A 20182-nucleotide genomic window follows, 5' to 3' on the forward strand; every position below is an offset into this window, starting at 1 on the left:
AATGCAAATGATACCAGAGAAGAGTCTGAAATTACTCCTATGTGCATGTCCTCACATCTTCTCAACTCCAGTGATGCTAAAAGCACAAGACAAAGCCAAATGACACACGCCAACACTAAGAATAAGCACAGAGATACAAAGCAGAAAGGACCCAGGCATGACAGAATATCTCCACTTCCTGCCTACAACTTTTTCCTTCTATTTCCCTTGCCTGACTGTCACATAGCAGAAGAGGACATGTCTGCCTCAGTGGAAGGACAGCATTAAATTTCTAAATCCAATGCCTGGGCTGTGACAAAGTGCATGGTAGAGGACACTCCATGACGAGCAGCTGAAACATTTGCTGCAGACAGGATGACCTACCTACCTATCCACATCTAATCCAAACTGTTTTCAGGAGACCAAAAAGAATACCTACTTAAATAAGGAAGAAGTAGAAAAGAAAGAAAAAATGGACCATTTCTTTTCTCAGCACCCAAACTACCAATAAAAGATGAAAAGTATTCCATCTCTCTCCCCCATGTCTATCAGAACCCTTTCAACTTTCCTGCATGGTTTTTTTTTGTTGTTTGTTTGTTTGTTTGTTTGTTTGTTTGCAGAACCAGGGATTGAAGTCAGGCCCTTGCACTTGCCTGGCAAGCACTAGACAGAAATCCTTATTAAGGCAAATTACTACTAAAAGGGTCAACTTATGTTTCACCAATAATTCCACCCAATCCCCACTTGAATTCAGAAAAAAATGGCAATACAAGCAGAGTTTAAAGTAACCTTGAAATTGGACTCTGAAATGTAAGAACAATTTAGAAAAGAGACTCCTTGATTTCACAATAACTAGGCAACTGCATTCTCTTCAATAACATTTTTAGTCTTATTAGGGCTTATGTCTAGTTGTCTCCCCAAAGCCACATGCAGTCATTGTGGCAGCTTCTACAATTTGTGATTGATTCATGATCCAACACTGGGATTACGGGTGTGAGTGCTGCTGGGATTATGGGTGTGAGTGGTACACCTGTCCTGGGGTGGATAGTCTGCACGCAACACAAGGAAGGGAGAGAGCCTTGCTCTCTGCCACTAACACTACTCCTCCCTTTTGCTCTTGCTGTTTTCTGCCACCATGAACTGTCTCCCTCTGCCATTTGCCACTCTGTCTTGGAGTCAGCTAAGTATGCACTGAAACCTCCACAAATTGTGAGCTAAATAAAACTTTTCCTTCCTTAATTTTGGACAGTAGGTATTCTGTCCCAGCAAAAAGAAAAAAGCAACTGAGATTCTTTTTTTTTTTTTTTTGTATTTTAGGGAAGGTTCTACAGGGTGTTCAGGGTCTCATTACTAGATCGGACTCAGTGATCTGCCTGTTTACAGCCTCCCAACAACTGGGATTACAGGCCCCCACCACCACACCCGTCTCAATTGCCATCTCAAAGCACCCCGGGGGTGGTGCCGGCATGACAGGCACAGGGATCAAACCCATCCCCCCACACCCCACACTCTCCCACCCTCCCACCCCCCAGCTCCCCCACCCCGACCCTGCACCTGCTTGCAGGCACTTTAATCCACTGAGCTATTTGGCCAGCCTATAACTGAGATTCTTATAGTATTTAAGAAGTCTTCATAAATCTTAGTCCCCTCTATGTAAAATAAGTATAAGTTGGCTCAAAAATGACAGATCCAGATAACTCAGCAAATTAAAGTGCCTACTTAGGCAGATGCAGGGACTGGGGTTCAATTCCTGGTGTGCCATGCTGGCCCCACAACAAGGACACAGTGAGAAGGTGACTGAGACTGGGCATGGTATCACATAGCTGTGACACCAGCACTTGGGAAGCTGAAAACAGGAAGATCACTACAAGTTTGATCTGTGTAGTGAGACCCTGTAGACCCTGTACTGAATACATTTTTTAAAAAAGGATTGATCATCGTGTCTTATGAGAAAAACCATACATCTGCCTGAATTACTTCCAAGCATCAACTGTTTCTCTTTGAAAACACAGCCCTTCCCAGCCTGTAATCTGCTACCCCCTGGGACTGTGTGGTTTTCCTCCTTTCTGGGAAGCAGCCAGGTAATATGCTCCACGTATTCTGGAAGAAGAGACAAGGCTGAAATCCTGGATGACATCACTCTCTAGCTGAGGGACTGGGAGCAAATGACAACATCACTGGTCTCTGTTTTCACTCTACCCTTTCCTTGCATTGCCTTTTTGTGGATGTGTCCCATACACAGAGGCAACTTAAATCTTACGAAGCTGAGGTCACAACCTACACACAAACAGCGGCTTTCAGTTAACGTTGTAGTGTTTACTTTATGCTTTTAAGTAACTTATACATTTTCTGCAAGGGATATAATCACTTTTCTTAATAGCACACACTAAATGTATCCAGTAAGAAATATGTAACATGATAAAAGAAAAAGTTCTAAAACAGAAAAAAGGTTCAGTGCATCAGATCTGCCTGGCTGCTGCCTGAAAAAAAAGAAAATGTGTACATACGTGATGACGCAGTAAGAAACATAAAGGAAATGATGAAGGTGTTCCAAGCTAGACCACTATTTGTGGTCATCCAATTAATGGCAGTTACATAGAGTTTAATTTTTTTATCTTTTAATCATCATAAAGAAGCTAATAAACATATAAGCTAATTTTCAGAATATCTTGCAAAGTGCATACTTTTTTTTCTTGCTAGGACTAAAGTAATTTGTCACTGCACAAGGAATACACTATTTTGACAAAGTAATACAATCCCTCCTGGGAAAAGTTCTGAGCTCAATTAAGGCGTCTGGGGCCAGGCCATATGTCACCAAGCCTTTTACACACCTGAACCCCCATATCTAATGACCCAGGAACGCTCACGTGTACGATTAAATAGTGTGGCTTTTAACAGAAGACAATCAAGTACTGCAGAACACTGTCTATCATATTCACTTAAAAACAATATAAAGAGCTATGGAGCTGAAAATTTAAAATAAATGAGCACCCACCACACAAAAGAATTTGCAATGAATGCCTTGAACGACTACTACTAACATACAATTTTATCTCATCCATCTTATTTCCTCTTTATAATTATTTTAAGTTAATGAAAAATATTTTCATTACAACAGAAATGTAACAATAGGTAAGTCATTTGTACCTGTCATAGAATAATGACTACTTCTCCTTTTGTTACACATTCCTGTCACTGTCTTAGTTTTTTTGGGTTTTTTTTCCTTTTGGCTAAAATATCTGGAGTATTAACATGACAGTCATAATTATACTATCCCAGAACCACAACTAAATTTTCTGAATCAAAAATCAGAAACCATGACCTGAAATCAGTAGTCCAAAACCTCCAGACTGCATTATATCCACCTCTAGATCCTTTATAACATAGTTCAGTCCGGGGTATTTTAAAGAATATCGTGAATCATTTTATGCTTCTCCACATTTGAGGGCACGACACACTCGCAAGACAACATGGGCTGATCACAGCGGGCGTGTGTGTCCCGGCAGGCAGGCGAGTGAGGGGCCGGCTGTCCCCACACCTGCAGGTGCAGTTAGGAAACGCTCACCTCCACCTCTGGCGCAGCCCCCCGCTGCCTCAGAACATCAGTATGACCTTTTGTTTTCAAACCCTTTAAAAATACAGTAAATAAATGCTCAGAGATAACTAAGTTACAGTCACAGTCTGGTGCGAAGGCAAGTATCAAAAGGAACATATTCCAGTCTGTTTCCACCAGGACGTGTCATGGGCGGTAATTCCCTACTTGGCATATGCCCACGGGCAAACTCCGGACACGCCAAGCCCCCTGCCTCAACTGCAGCTCTGCCCGGCCTTCCCTGCCAGAGAACCATCAAAATACACTAGAGGCCAGCATCAGGGACTTGCTCAAAGAAACTACTTACACACTTCAGTATTTCAGCCGAACGGCCGGCTAGAAGACAGAGCTGCACTGTGTTTGCAGTCTGCTAGATTAGAACGAGAATTCTCACACCCTAAATATAAAGACACCTATCAGACATCACGCTGTCCTGACATCTCACGTGAGAGTGGTCACAGGTTGAAAAAAAAAAAGAACAAATAAGCAGATAGAAATGGAGATTTCGAATCTCCTTGGGTTCTCTGTCGATTCCAACTCTCAATACCTAGACGTAGACGTACGCTTAGTGAAGCTTGAAAAAAAGTATTCTTTATCAACAAAAAGCCAAATACATAACTCTTGATACATTTTGGCCTGGGTATATAAGTATACATTAAAATAATTCTTTTCTACTTTATCTACAAGATCATGAAAGTCTTAAAAAGATTTTTTAATATACTCCTTACCCATACATACATACATAATATAAATAATTTAGAGTAGGCATAAAAAAGTTAGGAAGAAAACTATTAGTATCATTAACAAATTAGGCATAAAATTTTGTAGCAGAAGACAATGAATAGTTCTCCCATTGCATCATATGAGTACATACATTTCTTCTGGGAAAAAATACCTATAGGCTAATGTGCTTTAAATATATAAAAAAAAAAAAGACACTTAATGAAAGTTAATGAAACCAAAATTTAAGAAAATAAACACAATTTTAAAACTAAATAAAATAACAAAACATGATTGTGTGTGTGTCTGTGTGTGTGTGTGCACGCGCCAGGAATCGACCTCAGGACTTTGCGCTTGCCAGTGCCTCTGAGCTACAACTCCAGCCCCATGAGTTTCTATATTAAAAATGAGACAGGAGAAAAGTATTTCAATTATTGCCTTTAAGTGGTGAAAAAACTTAAAAAAAATAATAAGAAGAACAATGTTACATCCTGAAGAAATTAAGCTTGCAAAATTGAGAGTGAACTGCTACTTCCAGTATTCTGTAGCTACCCCATTTGTAAATTTTATGACATTGATAAGAGGTATCTTTAAACTACTGAAAAATCTAGTGTGGACCTCTGACTCCAGGCCTTAAAAACCCCGTTATTTTCCCCTGGCTTAGTTCCAATTACCATTACAGCTGTTTGTGTGAGAAACCCTTTCAGCCACAAGCAAGCAACGAGGACTTCAAAACCAAGGGCTCTCATTCCAGCCAGAGAAAAAAAAAGGCTAAGCCTCTTTAAACTAACTTGTGGAAGAAACCCCTAAGAAGTTGGGCTGCACAAAAATACAATATTCAAGGTCAGCTACAAATCAGTCAAACATGCAAATCAGAGCACCCCCAGGGGGAGTACTCACCACCCCTCCAGCGGACACCTGCAGCGGAGGGGTTGGCCTTCAGGACACCAGAGCCAGCTGGACTGCAACAGAAAGAGGACCTTACTTAAGCTCCTGGTTGCTGCAACATTCTGCCTCTTGAGAAAGAAGAATAAGAAAGTGACTAATACTCCCAAATGTCACACATTGTGCATTTTGTGACATGTACTTCCTCTCTGAATCTTTGTAGCACTACCCAGACCTTCTAGCCACTGTCTGGGAGTAGACATAATTATAGTGATTATGTCTACCATAATTAGGGAGATAGTAAAACCAATCAAACATTTATAGAAAAAAAAAAAACTGAAGCACAGAAAGTTTTATGCATCTAAAAATTCAAACTAAGTTTCCAATAAGAGAATCAAGGAGGGAGTACGTTTCCCTTTCGACCATCCAAAATGTTTCAAATCTCAAATACGATTTTCTTGATTTCTCCCATAACCAAAGAATAGTTTATAGACCTCTATGGGATAGGTTCATCTAAATCCAAAGAATATGATCATGGTAAAAATAAAACAAAATATGGAAGAATTTTTTTTAAAAAACTGTGAAAGAAAGACCGACCCTTTGTCTAGGACTAACACAAAAAGATGCCTGAGGCTGATTAGTCAAAGAATACCCAAAAGCCTGACTGCTGTGACTCATGAGATGAAGACTCAAATAGAGCTGAGAGCATATCCTGTCTGACACAAGCCAGACATCAATGAGCACTTGATGCACAAATCTCTAACTCGGGGAGTAGCGAACACTAAAATCACTTAGGAAGGCTGCAATCGGCTGGGAGAGCTAGAGCACCGACACTGGCGAAGAGTTCACTGGGACAAAAATAGGTAGAAGTGATAAGGCACTGAACACAGATGGCAATAGCTAGAAGATAATGTAGGCACTAAAGTAAGAGAGAAAACTGTGTGCTAAGAGTGGTAAGGTAGGAAGGAGATGAATGATGAAAGCCTTTGGAAGCCAAGTTAGGAGACTCGACTTGGACCTGCAGCTGCTGGGGAACTTTTTAAAGAAGAGGGCCGGAGGACATGTCATCTGTATCTCAGACCTGTCATTCTGCTGGAATGGAGGCAAGATGCCCCTGAGGGAGAGTCTGAAGTCTGGAGAGTTTGGGGTGGCACTGGGTTTCTGTCTTGGAAAATCAAGTGGCTGGGAGAATCAACTGTAAGGTTAAGGACAAGAGAAGGTGCAGATTCAGGGAATACAGGATAAGTAACATTTCTTATGTTGTCAGTCATGGATGATGATGGTGAGACCCAGGGACAGAAACATCTAAGCAGGTAACCAGATAATTCAGGATGGAGTTCACAATACAAATGTGAGCTGGTCACATCAATGTGAGTGTAACAGCGGAGCAAGGCAAGAGGCAGGCAAAAGAGCCAGTCAAAAACATCATGGAAAAATGTTCAGAGAGGACCAGGGGCTGCAGTTATGACAGAGACGAAGGAGACTTAGCATGTTCTGATCCTGTGGAGGAAGACTCTATAAAGAAGAAGAGACAACAAAATAGAAAAGGTCAGAAGCTTCTGGAGTACAATAGAAGGGAAGAAATGGAGAGGACAGGAGCAACTGGACTGAATCAAGAAAAAAACACAGCCTTCTCTGTGATCAAAGAGGAAAAGGAAGTAAGATAGGGACAAGACAGGGACAAATGAAGATCCACCTCCAGGCAGGAAACTTGCTACTGATGGTTTTCAGATTTTGGACCCTGTCAGGAGTTGGACTGTGTCCACTAAAACCCTGTATGTCCAACTCCAGAACCTCCAAAAGTGACCTGATTTGTAAAGAGGGTTGTGACCAATGTAATTAGGTAAATTAAGAAGAAGGCATACTGGTGTGGGGTGAACCCCTAATGCAATCTGACTGGTACCCATATAAAAAGGATAAATTTGTGTGAAAGCCCTTAGCAGGACGTGGCAATTCCAGCATGCCGAGAGATGAGAATTGAAACTCAATCAGGCAGGAGAACTGAAATTTTGAGACCACACTGGGCAACCTGTCACTAAAAAGGGCTGAGAACTGAGCTCAATGTGAAGGCCTTGTGTTTAATCCCTAGTACTTAAAAAAAGTTACACACTAAGGAATGGTAACAGAAGGAGAAGACTGTCATCCACAACCAAAGACAGGCTTAGAATACATCCTTCCCACGCAGTCCACAGAAGGAACTAACCTTGCTACTGCGTAAGGGAGGGAAAGATGACAGATAAGAAACCCAGAGAAGAAGGCTTGTGAAATACTGGGGCTAAGACCACTGACAGTATGAGCCCAGAATGACAACATGAGTGAGGGGGCAGCAAAGACGCAGAGGTGGGGAGGGACTGCAGGCTGGAAGAATGGATGGGGAGGGCAGAGAGGGGTCATCCAGGAAAGGGACCAGCAAAGACACAGGGCAGAGCAGATGCAGAGAACTAAGAAGGGGAAGGGCCAAGGAGATAACTCAGCAGACTAAGCGCCTGCCTTGGCAAGCACATGGTTTGATCCCCGCATGCCATGCCAGCCCTCCTGGGGCTCTCTCACAGAGTTAGGCCTAATCCCAGCCCTGAGGAGGCTGAACACAGGAGGACCTCTATGAGTCTGATCTGTGTAGTGAGACCCTGTACCAAACACAAATAAAGAGGAGGAAGAGGAGGAGGAGAGGGAGAGGGAGGGGGAGGGGAGGGAGCAGAGGGGAAAGGGGAAGGGGGAAGGGGAAAAGGAGGAGAATGTTAATGAGATGTAATATTTTGTTTTGTGGCAGTCCCAGTGAAATGATCTGGGTCCCCTGGAAACTGAGTGTGGTTGAAGGAGGTATGAACTGAGGAACTCAGGCAAGTCTGAAGCATAACACAACACTGTACTAATCAACCGCATGGACAGAGACCATCAGCAACAATGACAAGCAGAGAAAAACGACCGGGCCACTTGCTTCTGGCTCCTCATCTGAACTTACTTTACGTAACAAAAGCATGAAGTAGAGCTATACACTTTAAACTTTTAATTCATTTTTGATAGTTCACGAATTGCTCTAGCTGTACATATTTCTAAGCTCTTTCTATACATGTATATTTATATTTTTTCATTTTACATTTAATTGGAGATTTTATCTCCGAAGTCCAGAAGCTATTATATTGGTAATTTTATATTGGTGAGGATTAACTATACTTTCTGATTTTTTACATATGATAGGCCACTACCCTAAAATCATTATATTGAAAGATAGGATTCAAAATCCCCCTGTAACATAATGTAACTACTGTTCACTTCATCATGGGGAATGGGGCCACTCAGGGGACATGGCTTTGTGGACCAAACACTCAAAGGACATTTAGGAAGTTATGCAACAGTGTCATAGATATGAAGTTCACCCTGGAGGCCTCATCACAATGTCACCAAAACCACTGTCTGCTGAAAATTATGACACAAGAAACCAGTCTTCTTACACTGTCCATCTGTCTTGTTTGTTCCCCTGATATTTACTTAGCCAAGCCTCCACACTGGCCAAGCACAACCACCAAAGCCTAAAGACCCAAACACCAAGAAGTTGGGGAAAAGTACCTAAAACTAAAAAAAATGTATGCATGAAGATGTGAATTCCTTTTTCTACTCTGTTCCAGGGCAAACGTTACAGCCATTCTAAAAATACCCTCGACATGAGTCAGGGGCCAGCAACTCAACTCTAACTCAGGCCTCCGCTGGCCGGTGGTTGTTCCTAGAGATAAGGAGCCTCTTAGCTGCCAACAGGGAGTAGGAAGAGAGCTGCCACACCTCATTGCATAGCTACGAAACTGACTCCATCCCCAAGCTTCTTGGCTCAAACAAGAATTGAATTCCAATGGCCTGCAGAGCCCCCACTCCAGAAAGAAGGGGAGTTTGAACCCTAGTACTTAAAAAAGAAAACTGTGGTTGAGGTAAGTGAAACACTTTGCTTAACTCCAGAAAAGGGGAAATCCACAAGTTCAAAAAAACTTTTACCACTGTAATCTGAAAAGCCACTGAAGAATTCAGTTACTTCCCATTTATTTAAGAATTATACCAGTTGCTGGTTTTTGTTTTGTTTTGTTTTGAGACAGGGTCTCACTACGGAGTTCAAGCTGGCCTTGAACTTACTACGTTGGAGCACATGCTGACCTCAAATTCACAGCAAGCTACCTGCCTTAGCCTCCCACATACTAGTATTGCTGGTATGCATCACAGTGCCTTGTTAATTTTTCTGATCTGGATAAAAGTGTAATCTTGTATTAGGTGGATACTACATTTAGAGCTACAAAGCAGCTTGAAGATCAGAGTTTAGCCAGTTAGCTTTTTACACATAAGAAAACTGAGGTTGTGATAAGTGAAATACTTGCTTAACTAGCTAGCACCACATGAGAATCCACTGATCACTCTCATTTACTCAAACGTATTTAACAGATACTCACTGAATGTTAATCAAGTGCATCACACATGGCAATGGCAAAACTCAATGTAGTCACACCTTCACCAAATCTAAAAGATGATAGGTTTTAGGCAATATTTTCAGTGTTAATACACAAAGCTTCATTTGGGATATAAAGGAATATCTGAAACAAACTCTTCTTGTGCCCCTAATTCCTAATGTAAAATTAAATCCTTCCATACGCTTTGTAGCCCTTCCAGCTGCAGAAGTTGGACACCGTGGTAAGAGCATGCCCAATGACAATGCGAGTGAAAGCAATGAAGATGACAGTACCGATTACACACCATGTAATATATTTCACCATTATTCTGGAGGGAGAGAGAGAAAAAGAGAGAGAGAGTTTAATCGTCTCAACTCCTTTAAGAGGTTATACTATTACTTTTATTTTACAAAACGTGTGACAAATGTATCATCTGCTCAATGAGAGGTGGCTGCATTAGGGTGTATACTGGGGTGCGCCTTGCCTTCATTGTCCTTACCTCCCAGACTCATGGCCCTGGGTTTTTCTTTAACTAGAATTACCCTGCTCCTCTGGATCTTAATCTCGTCCACAAAACGCTGGAATGAGGAAATGATGATTTCCACTAGCTCTTCTATGTTTAGCTTTCTGAGATTTACTACTAACTTAAGGTAATTCACCAATCCCTTGTGCCACAGAAAAAGGACAACACTGTGTAAAGGACTAAGAATGATTTTACTTCAAATCACAAAATCCAAACCTTGGACTACACAGAAGCTACAAAATAATATAAACTCAGGAGAACAGCTAATATAGGTGTTCTTATCCTATATACCCTTAACCTTCACATAGGTTGAAGTCTAGGTTTTGTTTAAGTTAATGTACACATAACCACAGGATATATAAAACACACTCATTAACAATTATTCAAACACCAAAAGAACTTTTTAAAATCTTTATGATTAGAAGGAACCTGTAAAAACATAAGAAACCATATTACAGGTTAAGAGGAAAAGTAAGATATAACCCAAAAAAAGTTAAAATATTCAACAATGATTGTACCTAGACAGCAAGATTCAGGAGATTTTTTTTTTCTTCTTTTTCTTCTTCTTCTGTGAATGCTCAGAAAGTGCTCTACCACTGAGCTATATCCCCGGCACTCAGGAGATTCTTTTTCTCACTTCTTTTTCTTTTCATTATTTTTTTAAAGTTTTTTAATGTAAGCTTAAGTTACCACCATAATTAGAGGGAAGAACTTTCTTTATAAAGAAAGAAAAGGTCTCTAACATTCTCACACTGATTTTTCCAGAGCAGAAAGAAGATATTCTCCCAAAAGCATATCAGTACACATGGTAGAAATTCCAGAAATACAGGTTTGGAAGGAAACACCATTATTTCCTACTACAGATGGGAAAGCAAAGAAAGTCTTCTATTGCTTTAGGTCTAGAAGAATTAAGTTTTAGGGTGTGTTACAGGAATGCTGGCAGGTGGAGCTCTGCAGAGCTCTGCCCAGGAAAAAATGAACAGGTGCAGCGATGAGGCAGCAGCCGCAGACTGTGACAGCCAAGTGATGCTGGCCCATCCAGAGATCCCGGCCCGCAGCAGCTTCTCCCTGAGGGGACCTGCCATGCACCAGGTCCAGCCATGTGGCCAAAGGGTCAGTCCACGAACATGAAGGCACTGAAGCACTGCTCAGAGCAGAAAGAGGACCAAGAGCACATCATAGGGGACCCCTAGGTGCTCGATAACCACACCAAGTCAATCTCTACTTTCATTAGGCGGTGGGCCGTGCACCCCGTGCAGACACTTCTCTGCTTATCTACAAATACACACAAGTGGCCAGATTGCAACACAGATCAATGCTGTGGCTTTAGACAGTTACAACGAAACACTTCACTCTGCGGCACTCTGAAAACAGGAAGGCAAACTCAGAACGCTATTGATTACATATCAGCCCTCAGCCTTACTTGAACAGGTTTTTTAATTACCTCATACCCAGTAAATAAAGAGGTGTCTGGCAGACAAAGAAAGGGGAAGCTAGTTCAGGAAAAGTCACCTTCTCTTTCGGGAGACCTCACGACTGTGTGTGACGTCAACACCACACCGCTTGCTGAGTCAGCTGAGGTCTGCAAGGAACCGTCGTGGCCAACTTACCAACCGCTCCACACCGTCCACAGCACGCACGCACCACACTGGGCTTCTCCAGCCACTGCTGGCCAGAACGCAATGGCACCGAGGCCTGTTTGTCTTTTCATTAGTTGATTTATTTATTTTTTCTCTTTTTTTTTCTTTTGTTGAGAAACAAATATCAATGAGACATATTCCAAGCTGATTAATAGGACATTTTCAATAATTAATACATTGCACATTGTTATCTTCTTCGTTAATTGATTTAAAAAGACATGTTTCCAATGGTCCCTGTAAAGCTCACTGGAATAACCTTAAAAATCTGATCATAATATGAGGTAGCTACACAGCCAAATGTTCTGTCTTGTTTACTCGAAGGCATCTGCTTTTGTTTCTAAGTGCTAAATTGGCAGCTATCAACTTTACCTAGCTGTAATTAAATACGGGAAACATTAGCTAAAGAAATTTAGCTTACCTCATCAAAGGTGGTGTCATCTTTCTTCAAAGCTACAAAATAAAATGGGAAAGGAAACAGTTATTGTGAAACATTCCAAAGCCATCAAATATCTAAGTTCTAGAAAACAGGGGAGAAAAAAAAATGCTTAAGGCAGTATGGTGTTTTTATTTCAAAAAGTAAAACTGTACCCCAATATGAGTAACAATGTTACGATACAAATAGGAAAACTGCAAATGAGAAAGAATTGCACAGCACGCAGCTTTGTGAAACATTTGTCATAAATATGTAAATGGCAGGATCCTCTCAAACATGGAGCAGAAGCACACATATCTCTTCCCATCTCTTTTCTAGTTCAACATGTTTTGCTAGAAGTACAAAAGATGCACAAAGTAATCTTAGAAGAGATTCGACTTGTAATCCTGGGTTTCTGAGCGTGTATCGTCATGCATGGTGCAAGGCCCTTCCAAAGCAATTGTTCAGATGCCAAGCACTCTTTAAAGAGTAAAATAAAAGACATGATGTAAAAGAGGGACATAAACTAGGTGGAGATGGGAAGGGATGTGGGATGCGGGGCAGAAAAGACAAAAGGGGAGGGCCGGCCAAATAGCTCAGCAGATTAAAGCGCCTGCAAGCAGGCACAAAGCCGGGGGTTCAATCCCCAGGCCAGTCAGGCCAGCCCCACCCCCCAGGGCACAGCTAAAGGGCAAATGAGGCTGGGCGTGGTGGTGCACGCCTATAATCCCAGAACTTGGGAAGCTGTAAACAGGAGGATCACTACAAATCAGATCTAGTAGTGAGGCCTTGAACACCCTGTAGACCCTTCCCTAAAAATACAGAAAAAAAGAAGTAATGGAATTTTATCACTCTGAAGAAAAAAAAGAATATCACTTAGGGTTGGCAAACATAAATCCTACAAGTTGTCCATGTACTTTCCTACAACTAATTTTGTCTGAAACTACTAGTTGCAGAAATACTTACAATTCACAGAATGATGCGTGCAAAAATGTGTACTATCTATAATACACAGTCGTAACCCGGTTAGGACTTGGGTAGCTATTACTCAGAAAGCTATTTTATGCCAAAAGCCATGAAAAGCAAAATATTTTGGTGATTAACTCTGCGAAAAGTGATGTGCCTAAAATGAAGTGATCATATAAAAATAAATAAGATACATAATCTTAGCAATCATGAAAAGGTAATTTTCTCCATTTCATAGAGTACATTTTTTTTTTTCAAATTGTGTGGCAGTGAATTAAGGGAAATAAAACATTCCTGAAAGTTTAGTTCTTAGTCCTTCCCTTTTACTCAGGAAACTGATCTATAATAGTTTTGGTTTTTTTTACTTTATTAAAGAACAATTTATTTTGATTGAGAACCAGAAAAAAAATCCTTTATCTCAAATAGCTAATTTTACATTCACCCTTGCATGTTTTATTACACATCTGACATAATTTACATTAAACTGAAAAAACTATGTTGATTAAAAGATACAAAACCTTAGATGATTCCTACCAGCTATATTTTCAGTACAACTGACCTTTAAACACAGAAGGCTGTCTATAGAATAAACAGTGCTACTAGACTATGTGCTCCAAACTCACTCAACCCAATGTATACACTTTAATTAAAGGAATTGAGAACGTTTTAAATATTAGTAATTTTATATACATACAAAAGTTCCTTAATCAAAAAATCCCTCATTTTTGGAATAAGAAATGAGCAGCTCATTGATTTCAAATACAAAGTCCCATGGAAGCAAGTGATGCCGGCTCACACCCACTTCACCTAACAAAGATTAAGGGGACACACATCCTAGGACTAATGAGCAAGATGTGAAACGACAGCACAAGGTATCAAACAGAGAACAAATTTTTAAAGATACACTCTCCCTACTCTGGAAATTTAGCCACGTGCTTTCTTAAACAAAGCTGAACTACAAGTGATACCATCTCCTCAGGAATGACAAACATCAAACGCAAGTTGAGAAACAAAGGTAGCAGAAAACCAGCATGTCTTGGACATCCAGATTGGGCCATCTCCTGCTGGCCTCCTGAGTCCTGCCAATTCTCACAGCCTCCTAGATGAAGAAATGGGGAACATGGGGAAACCAAGCGAGAAGGAAATTATAGATGTACTGGCTAAGCCATAAGGAGCAGGAAGCTAGTCTCTACCCTACAGAACTTATCCTACGTCCAGAGTACAACAGGAGAGGACAATTTTTAGACTAAGGGGCCCACAACTAAACTGAAGTCTTTCACTCTTTCACTGCTAAATTGAAACCTTCCATGATTTCTTCTAAAATCTGAATCCTTCCTTGCAAAGCAGTTAATAGGGACAATGAAGACCAATTAAAGTGTCCTTGCCAGATATTATCAGGTCACTGATGAATATACTCTGACCTAAACAGGCAACACAACATCTTGTTATTGATCACATTCCTTGATTGTCATTAATCATTTATGTAAATACAAAACCACAACTATCTTCAAGGCTATGAGGAATAACAAGCATACTGCATTATTCCAGATGGATAAAGGGGCATACGCTAAACTCTGTAAGATGACCAGATATTCTAGTCAGGCCTCTGGTCAGATGATGCTGTCTCCAGAAAGATGCCCATAATTTTACCAAGATAAAAATAGTGCTTCTCCTGTGGTCTCCCAACAGCAAATTTCACTAATCTAAAGGTAGATTTGGGCTTTGGAAACAGCTCCATGGTCTAAGCACCTACCTGGCAAGCACAAGGACCCAGGTTCAATCCCCAGTACCACATGCCATGCTGGCCCTGACCCCCTGGTGCACCATGCCAGCCACCAAAATCAGGTGTGGTGATGTACACCTGTAATCCCAGCACTGGGGAGGCTGAGACAAGAAGATCACTATGAGTCCGAGCTGCATAGCAAGACCCTATACCAAATAATTAATTAATTTTTTAAAAAGGTAAATTTTGTTACTTTACATTGTCAGTGATCGTTCCTTTTTTTTTTTTAATTTTAGTACACTGTCTACAGGGTGTTCAGGGTCTCACTAAACAGATCAAATTTGAACTCATAGTGATGCTCCCATTTGCAGCCTCCCAAGAGCAGGGATTACAGATGCGTGCCACCATACCCAGTCTCAATCTCTATCTCAGCACACCTAGTGGGTGGGGACTACACAGCACGCTGGTGATCACCCAGCCACTGCATCTGCCTAAGCAGGCACTTTAATCCACTGAGCTATTTGTCTGGCCCCTTTCTTTATCTTGCCTTCCCTTAAAATCCTTGTAGACATGGACAAGATACCGTGGGTAATTAATCTGGGTACCAGCACATAGAAAGTATTCAATAATACACTGCTGGGTTTATGAGTCCTTCTTCAATGTCACACATCCTATATTGTGAAACAAAACTGAAGTTTTTTGTTTTGGTTTAGGTTTTTTTTTTGGGGGGGGAGTTGTTGTTGTTTTTTGTTTTGTTTTGTTTTGTTTCATGGAACCAGGGATTGAACTCAGTCCCTTGTGCTTGCCAGGGAAGCACTTCTTCTACTGAGCCATCTCCCCCATCCTGAAGTTTTGGACATGCGAAAACCATGTATTTTTCTGTCTTATGAAAGAACTATTGATATACATTCCATTTTGTAATTCTCTCTCTTTTTTAAAAAATGTATTTAGAGCCAGGGAGATAGGCTCAGTTGAATAAAAAATTTAGGACAGGGTCTATGGGGTCTCACTACACAGATCGGACTCATAGTGATCCACCTGTATTCAGCCTCCCAAGTGCTGGGATTACAGGCATGCGCCACCACACCCAGTCTCAATCCCTGTCTCAGATCAAACCCCAGTCCCTACACTCGCCTAAGCAGGCACCTTAGTCCACTGAGTTATCTGACCAGCCCCATTTTTGTAATTCTCAAATTAATGTTTCTCCTATCATGGTACTGGGGAGCGAACTCAAATCCTTGCACGCTCTCTCACTGAGCTATGCACATCACAGGACCAAATTAAAACTTTGTGAAACCTCACTGGGAAACGATATGCACAATAGGTAAATTCTACATCCCAACTTTTAACCTTACATTTCACTTTTCTGACAGAATGGGCTCATCAAATGACAACTGAGGTCTAGGATTACACACTCACAGCACAAAGTCAGGAACCCAAATACTCAGTGTACGGCCCCATCCTTTATTCAGATCTCTCGCAAACCACCTTCTTTAAAGAAATGATATACGTGAGCCCATCTCAAATATCGCAGAGCATAAACTTCCTTTCTCTAGGACTGTATCCAAATACATGTGAAGAAAAATATATTCAAATGAATTTAAAGAAATGTCCATTTGACCTGAATCACACGCTGGCCAGACCCTGTACCAAATAAATGACAGAGCCTTTAGCTTCCATTCAAAACTGGAAACCAGGAAAGAGAAATGGATTTTAATATATTTCAACTATTCAATAATTAAATTGCCATTTGTCTTTGTTAGCCTGAATGTGAAAAAAACAATTGTGAAAATACTAATTTCAAAGTAGGAACCACACTGACACTATTTAGTGGAAAACCATAAATATTTCTAAAACTGGTGGTTGACTTTTTGAAATTCAATTACACACATCTTATAAAAGAACCATGGCCATACTGTAGTCACTCCCTGGCTGATGACATAAATTATAGCACAATAGCTTGAAAGTTCATATCTTTTATTAGACTTTTTATAATGCAGTAATCTCAGATCCACTGTATTTGAGGTGAGCGGTGACCCAACCAGCAAGATGAATGAATAAACGAAACATCAGCATTTCTACTTTCTGCATTCAGAATTACTGTTATTGATAATAAACACTACCTGGATATGACATCCCTTCAAATGGTATTCTCCTTTTGCATAAATATTTAATGATTTCTAATGGCCAGCAAGATAGGTCAGGGGACTAAGCACCTACTTAGGCAAATGCAGGGACCAGGCTTCAATCCCTGGTACTGCATGCCATGCAAGCCCCGCCCCCAGGCCAATGACCAAATCCAGGCATGGTGACATACATGCCTGTCATTCCAGCACTGGGGAGGCTGAAAACTGGAGGATCACTACAAGTCTGAGCTGCGTAGTGAGACCCTATAGCAAATACATTAAAAAAATAAATAAATAGTTGGCCGAAACAGCTCAGCTGGGAGAGCGTTAGAGTGAAAAATAAATAAATAAATAAATAAATAAATATTAGTGGTTTCTCATGGCTAACCAATGATATTGCACAATTTAAGAAATAACAAGCCACACTTTTGAATCATTCTAAGAAAGCAAAATAAACAGTATGTTTAGTTCAAAAGCCATCTCAAACTGGTTAAAGGGAATGAACACATTGCAATGATGGCTTACGCAACAAGAGTAAATCACCCTTTCTCATCTCATGAATGGGGGACTGTGGGGACAATAGAGATAAAGAAAGTAGGCAGGAGGAATAACAACAGCTTCCAGTATTGATTTTCACCATGTGATAGATATTGCATCAAACATTTTAGGTATTCTGTCTCATTTAATCTTCACAATAACTGCATGAAGATTGACAGATGAGAACTCTAGAGTTTGGGGAATTACTATCAGTTGACCAAGACACAGGGAAAATAGTGTTTAAACTCATGACTCCGGACTTCTAAAACCCATCCTGTTCCAGACTGACTACTACAAAGCCAATGGCCATTTTCTTCCTCTTGTTCTTTATTCACTTATAAGATCAATTATATCAGTGCAGTACGATTCCTAATGTAATGACAACATACTGTGAACACTTAGTGTCTTTATTACATACCACACAGGACAGCATACGTATTACTTCATTAGGTACCGACAGTAAAAGCTTAGAGAGGTTGAGGAACCTGTCAAAGGTCACTCAGTTAAGGAATGGCAATATCAGGAATCCCCAATCTGTCTGACAAACAGCCCACATTCCTAGCTTAAGCAATACATAAACCCATAGCAAAATCTCAATTCAACAGCCTCTCATACTTCAAAATCCTTAATCAGAATGAATTCAGTAGTTTGGATTTTGCAAAAACAAATCAAAAAATAAGTAAAAGAGATTTATTTTTTCATAATGATATTGGTAGTGAACATTCTGGGCTTGATAACTTCAATAACTGCTTTTATAGTATTCCACAATGAAATCTGCTATTCAGAATCAGAGACTTCCTTCAATACAAAAAAGTCAATTATGTTCACCACACTGTACCATTTCCTAAAGGGAGGATAGAAAACCCACTAGCTCTTAGAAGACGTTTTTAACAAGACCTGGGCTCAAAAGGAGGTACATAACACTAAATCTCAGTAAGCTAGAAAATTCAATTAACTGTAACACCCTAGTTGTCAGCATTGCAGTTAATCCAAATTTTACCGACTGTCAATCAAAACCTTGAAAGAATTTAAACATAAAGAATTTTCATATTAATGTTCTTGATTTCTAACTGAAACTCAAATGCAATGAATTATTTAACACAAAACTGGAGGGGTTCCAACAGAGTCATTACCATTAGTAAATACATAGTATTAATGTATTTGAGAACAGGGCTTAATGGACTCCAGAACCTGCCGCTATGACAGTTTGGGTCAGGAGCTGAAATATCTCTGTTAATAGTACACATGACTCAACACCTTGCTCTCTGACACTCTTCTTGGCCCCAAATTTCACTTGAATGTAGGCACTCCCCATACTCATCCCTAACTGAAGAGTAAAACTGCAAATATCCAATCTGAGCAGTAAATACAAATCTAGAGTGACCTTACAGAGGGTTTTATATACCAATACAAAATTTTTAATCAGAAAAGATCAAAAAAAGATTAAATTTTGATTTATGCTTTCTCTCACTTCAAAGTTTGGGTATTTTACAATGACTAGGTGGAAGGAGAGCTGCAACATTCATTGGCATTCTAGGGTTTTATTTTAAGGAATTATTAGCACGTGTATGATAAATTTTTATTAACACCTTCTTTAACATGGACAACGTGTGAAACAAAGGCTGGAAGAGTCCTTAGACACTCCGATTTTGTTGTTGTTTGCTTATAGTATTTTCTTGCTAAGCTCAGTTACCTGTATTAATGAAAAGTTATGACAGGTGGAGGCAGCTGCATCTTCAGGTTCAAAGAGCCTTTCTACACTCAAAATCAAACCAACCCACCCCACCTGGCACTGCTGTCACCCCGTTTAGCCTATGACATGATGTATTTTTAAGTATCCTAATTATCGCTAGGCCGGCTCTGGTTAATTGGTTGGCTTAGGGACAATAGCCCCTGCGCTCTAGTAAGTGGAACAAGTTCGAGAAATATTCTTAAACGTCCAACAACTTCACAACACGCATCTATCCCCAGCCAGGGACCTCGCTCGGAACTGAACACCCAAGTCTCGCTTTCCAGGACCCGAAGTCCCGAAACAAAAGGTCCCAAGGTATCTGTCCCACTTCGCTTGCGGCTGGACGTGTTCCTCAAAACCAGGACACGATCCAACATTTCACCAATTTCTAAAGCTAAATGAGTGACAAAACATCCAATACCAAAAGCCTCCGCGTAAAATAAAGCGAGTGGCCAGGGCGGTCGCACAGCCCCGCGCAGCGAGGCCAGGGTGCAGGGTGCTCCCCGCGACGAGCCAGGAGGAGGGGCCGGGCCGGAGGCTGGAGCAGCCCGCGGCGAAGCCCTCCTCGGGAGCGGGCAGCTGTCCGTCCGGGCGCGCCCCGGCAGCCGCCGCCGGAGCCCGAGCCGGAGCCCGCAGCGCGGGCGGGGACGCGGCCGGCTTGTCACTCACCGATGCGGCTGAAACTCTCCGACAGAGTTCTCCGCAACTTCTTCATCTTGCCGATCTTCTCGGCCGGCTGCGGCTCAATGAGGTCGCACATCTGGGCGACGCGGGGCCCCGGCAACTTCCCCAAACTGGTCCAGAGCGGAGCGCGGAGGAGGGCGCGGGCGCGCGGCCGGGGACGGGAAGGCGGCGCCTCCGCCGCGCTCGGGCTGCTCCTCCTCCGCCTCCTTCCCGGCCGGAGGCGCCGCGCAGGGCTC

At 41.3% G+C, this 20182-nt stretch overlaps 1 protein-coding gene across 1 annotated transcript in view; it reads right to left on the reverse strand.

Annotated features, from left to right (window-relative positions):
• Positions 1-20176, reverse strand: part of Cdk14 (cyclin dependent kinase 14) — a 546799-nt gene extending 526623 nt beyond the window's left edge. The window contains exons 1-2 of the mRNA XM_023707130.1: positions 19932-20176; positions 12185-12216 (exon numbers count right to left, since the gene is read on the reverse strand). Of these exons, the coding sequence (XP_023562898.1) occupies positions 12185-12216; positions 19932-20022 (123 nt within the window). The 5' untranslated portion in view covers positions 20023-20176. The remainder of the gene's footprint in view (positions 1-12184; positions 12217-19931) is intronic.
• Between the last annotated feature and the right edge of the window lie 6 nt (positions 20177-20182).

This window comes from Octodon degus, unplaced genomic scaffold (genome assembly GCF_000260255.1).
Source record: "Octodon degus isolate 3935 unplaced genomic scaffold, OctDeg1.0 scaffold00281, whole genome shotgun sequence".
NCBI lineage: Eukaryota > Metazoa > Chordata > Mammalia > Rodentia > Octodontidae > Octodon > Octodon degus.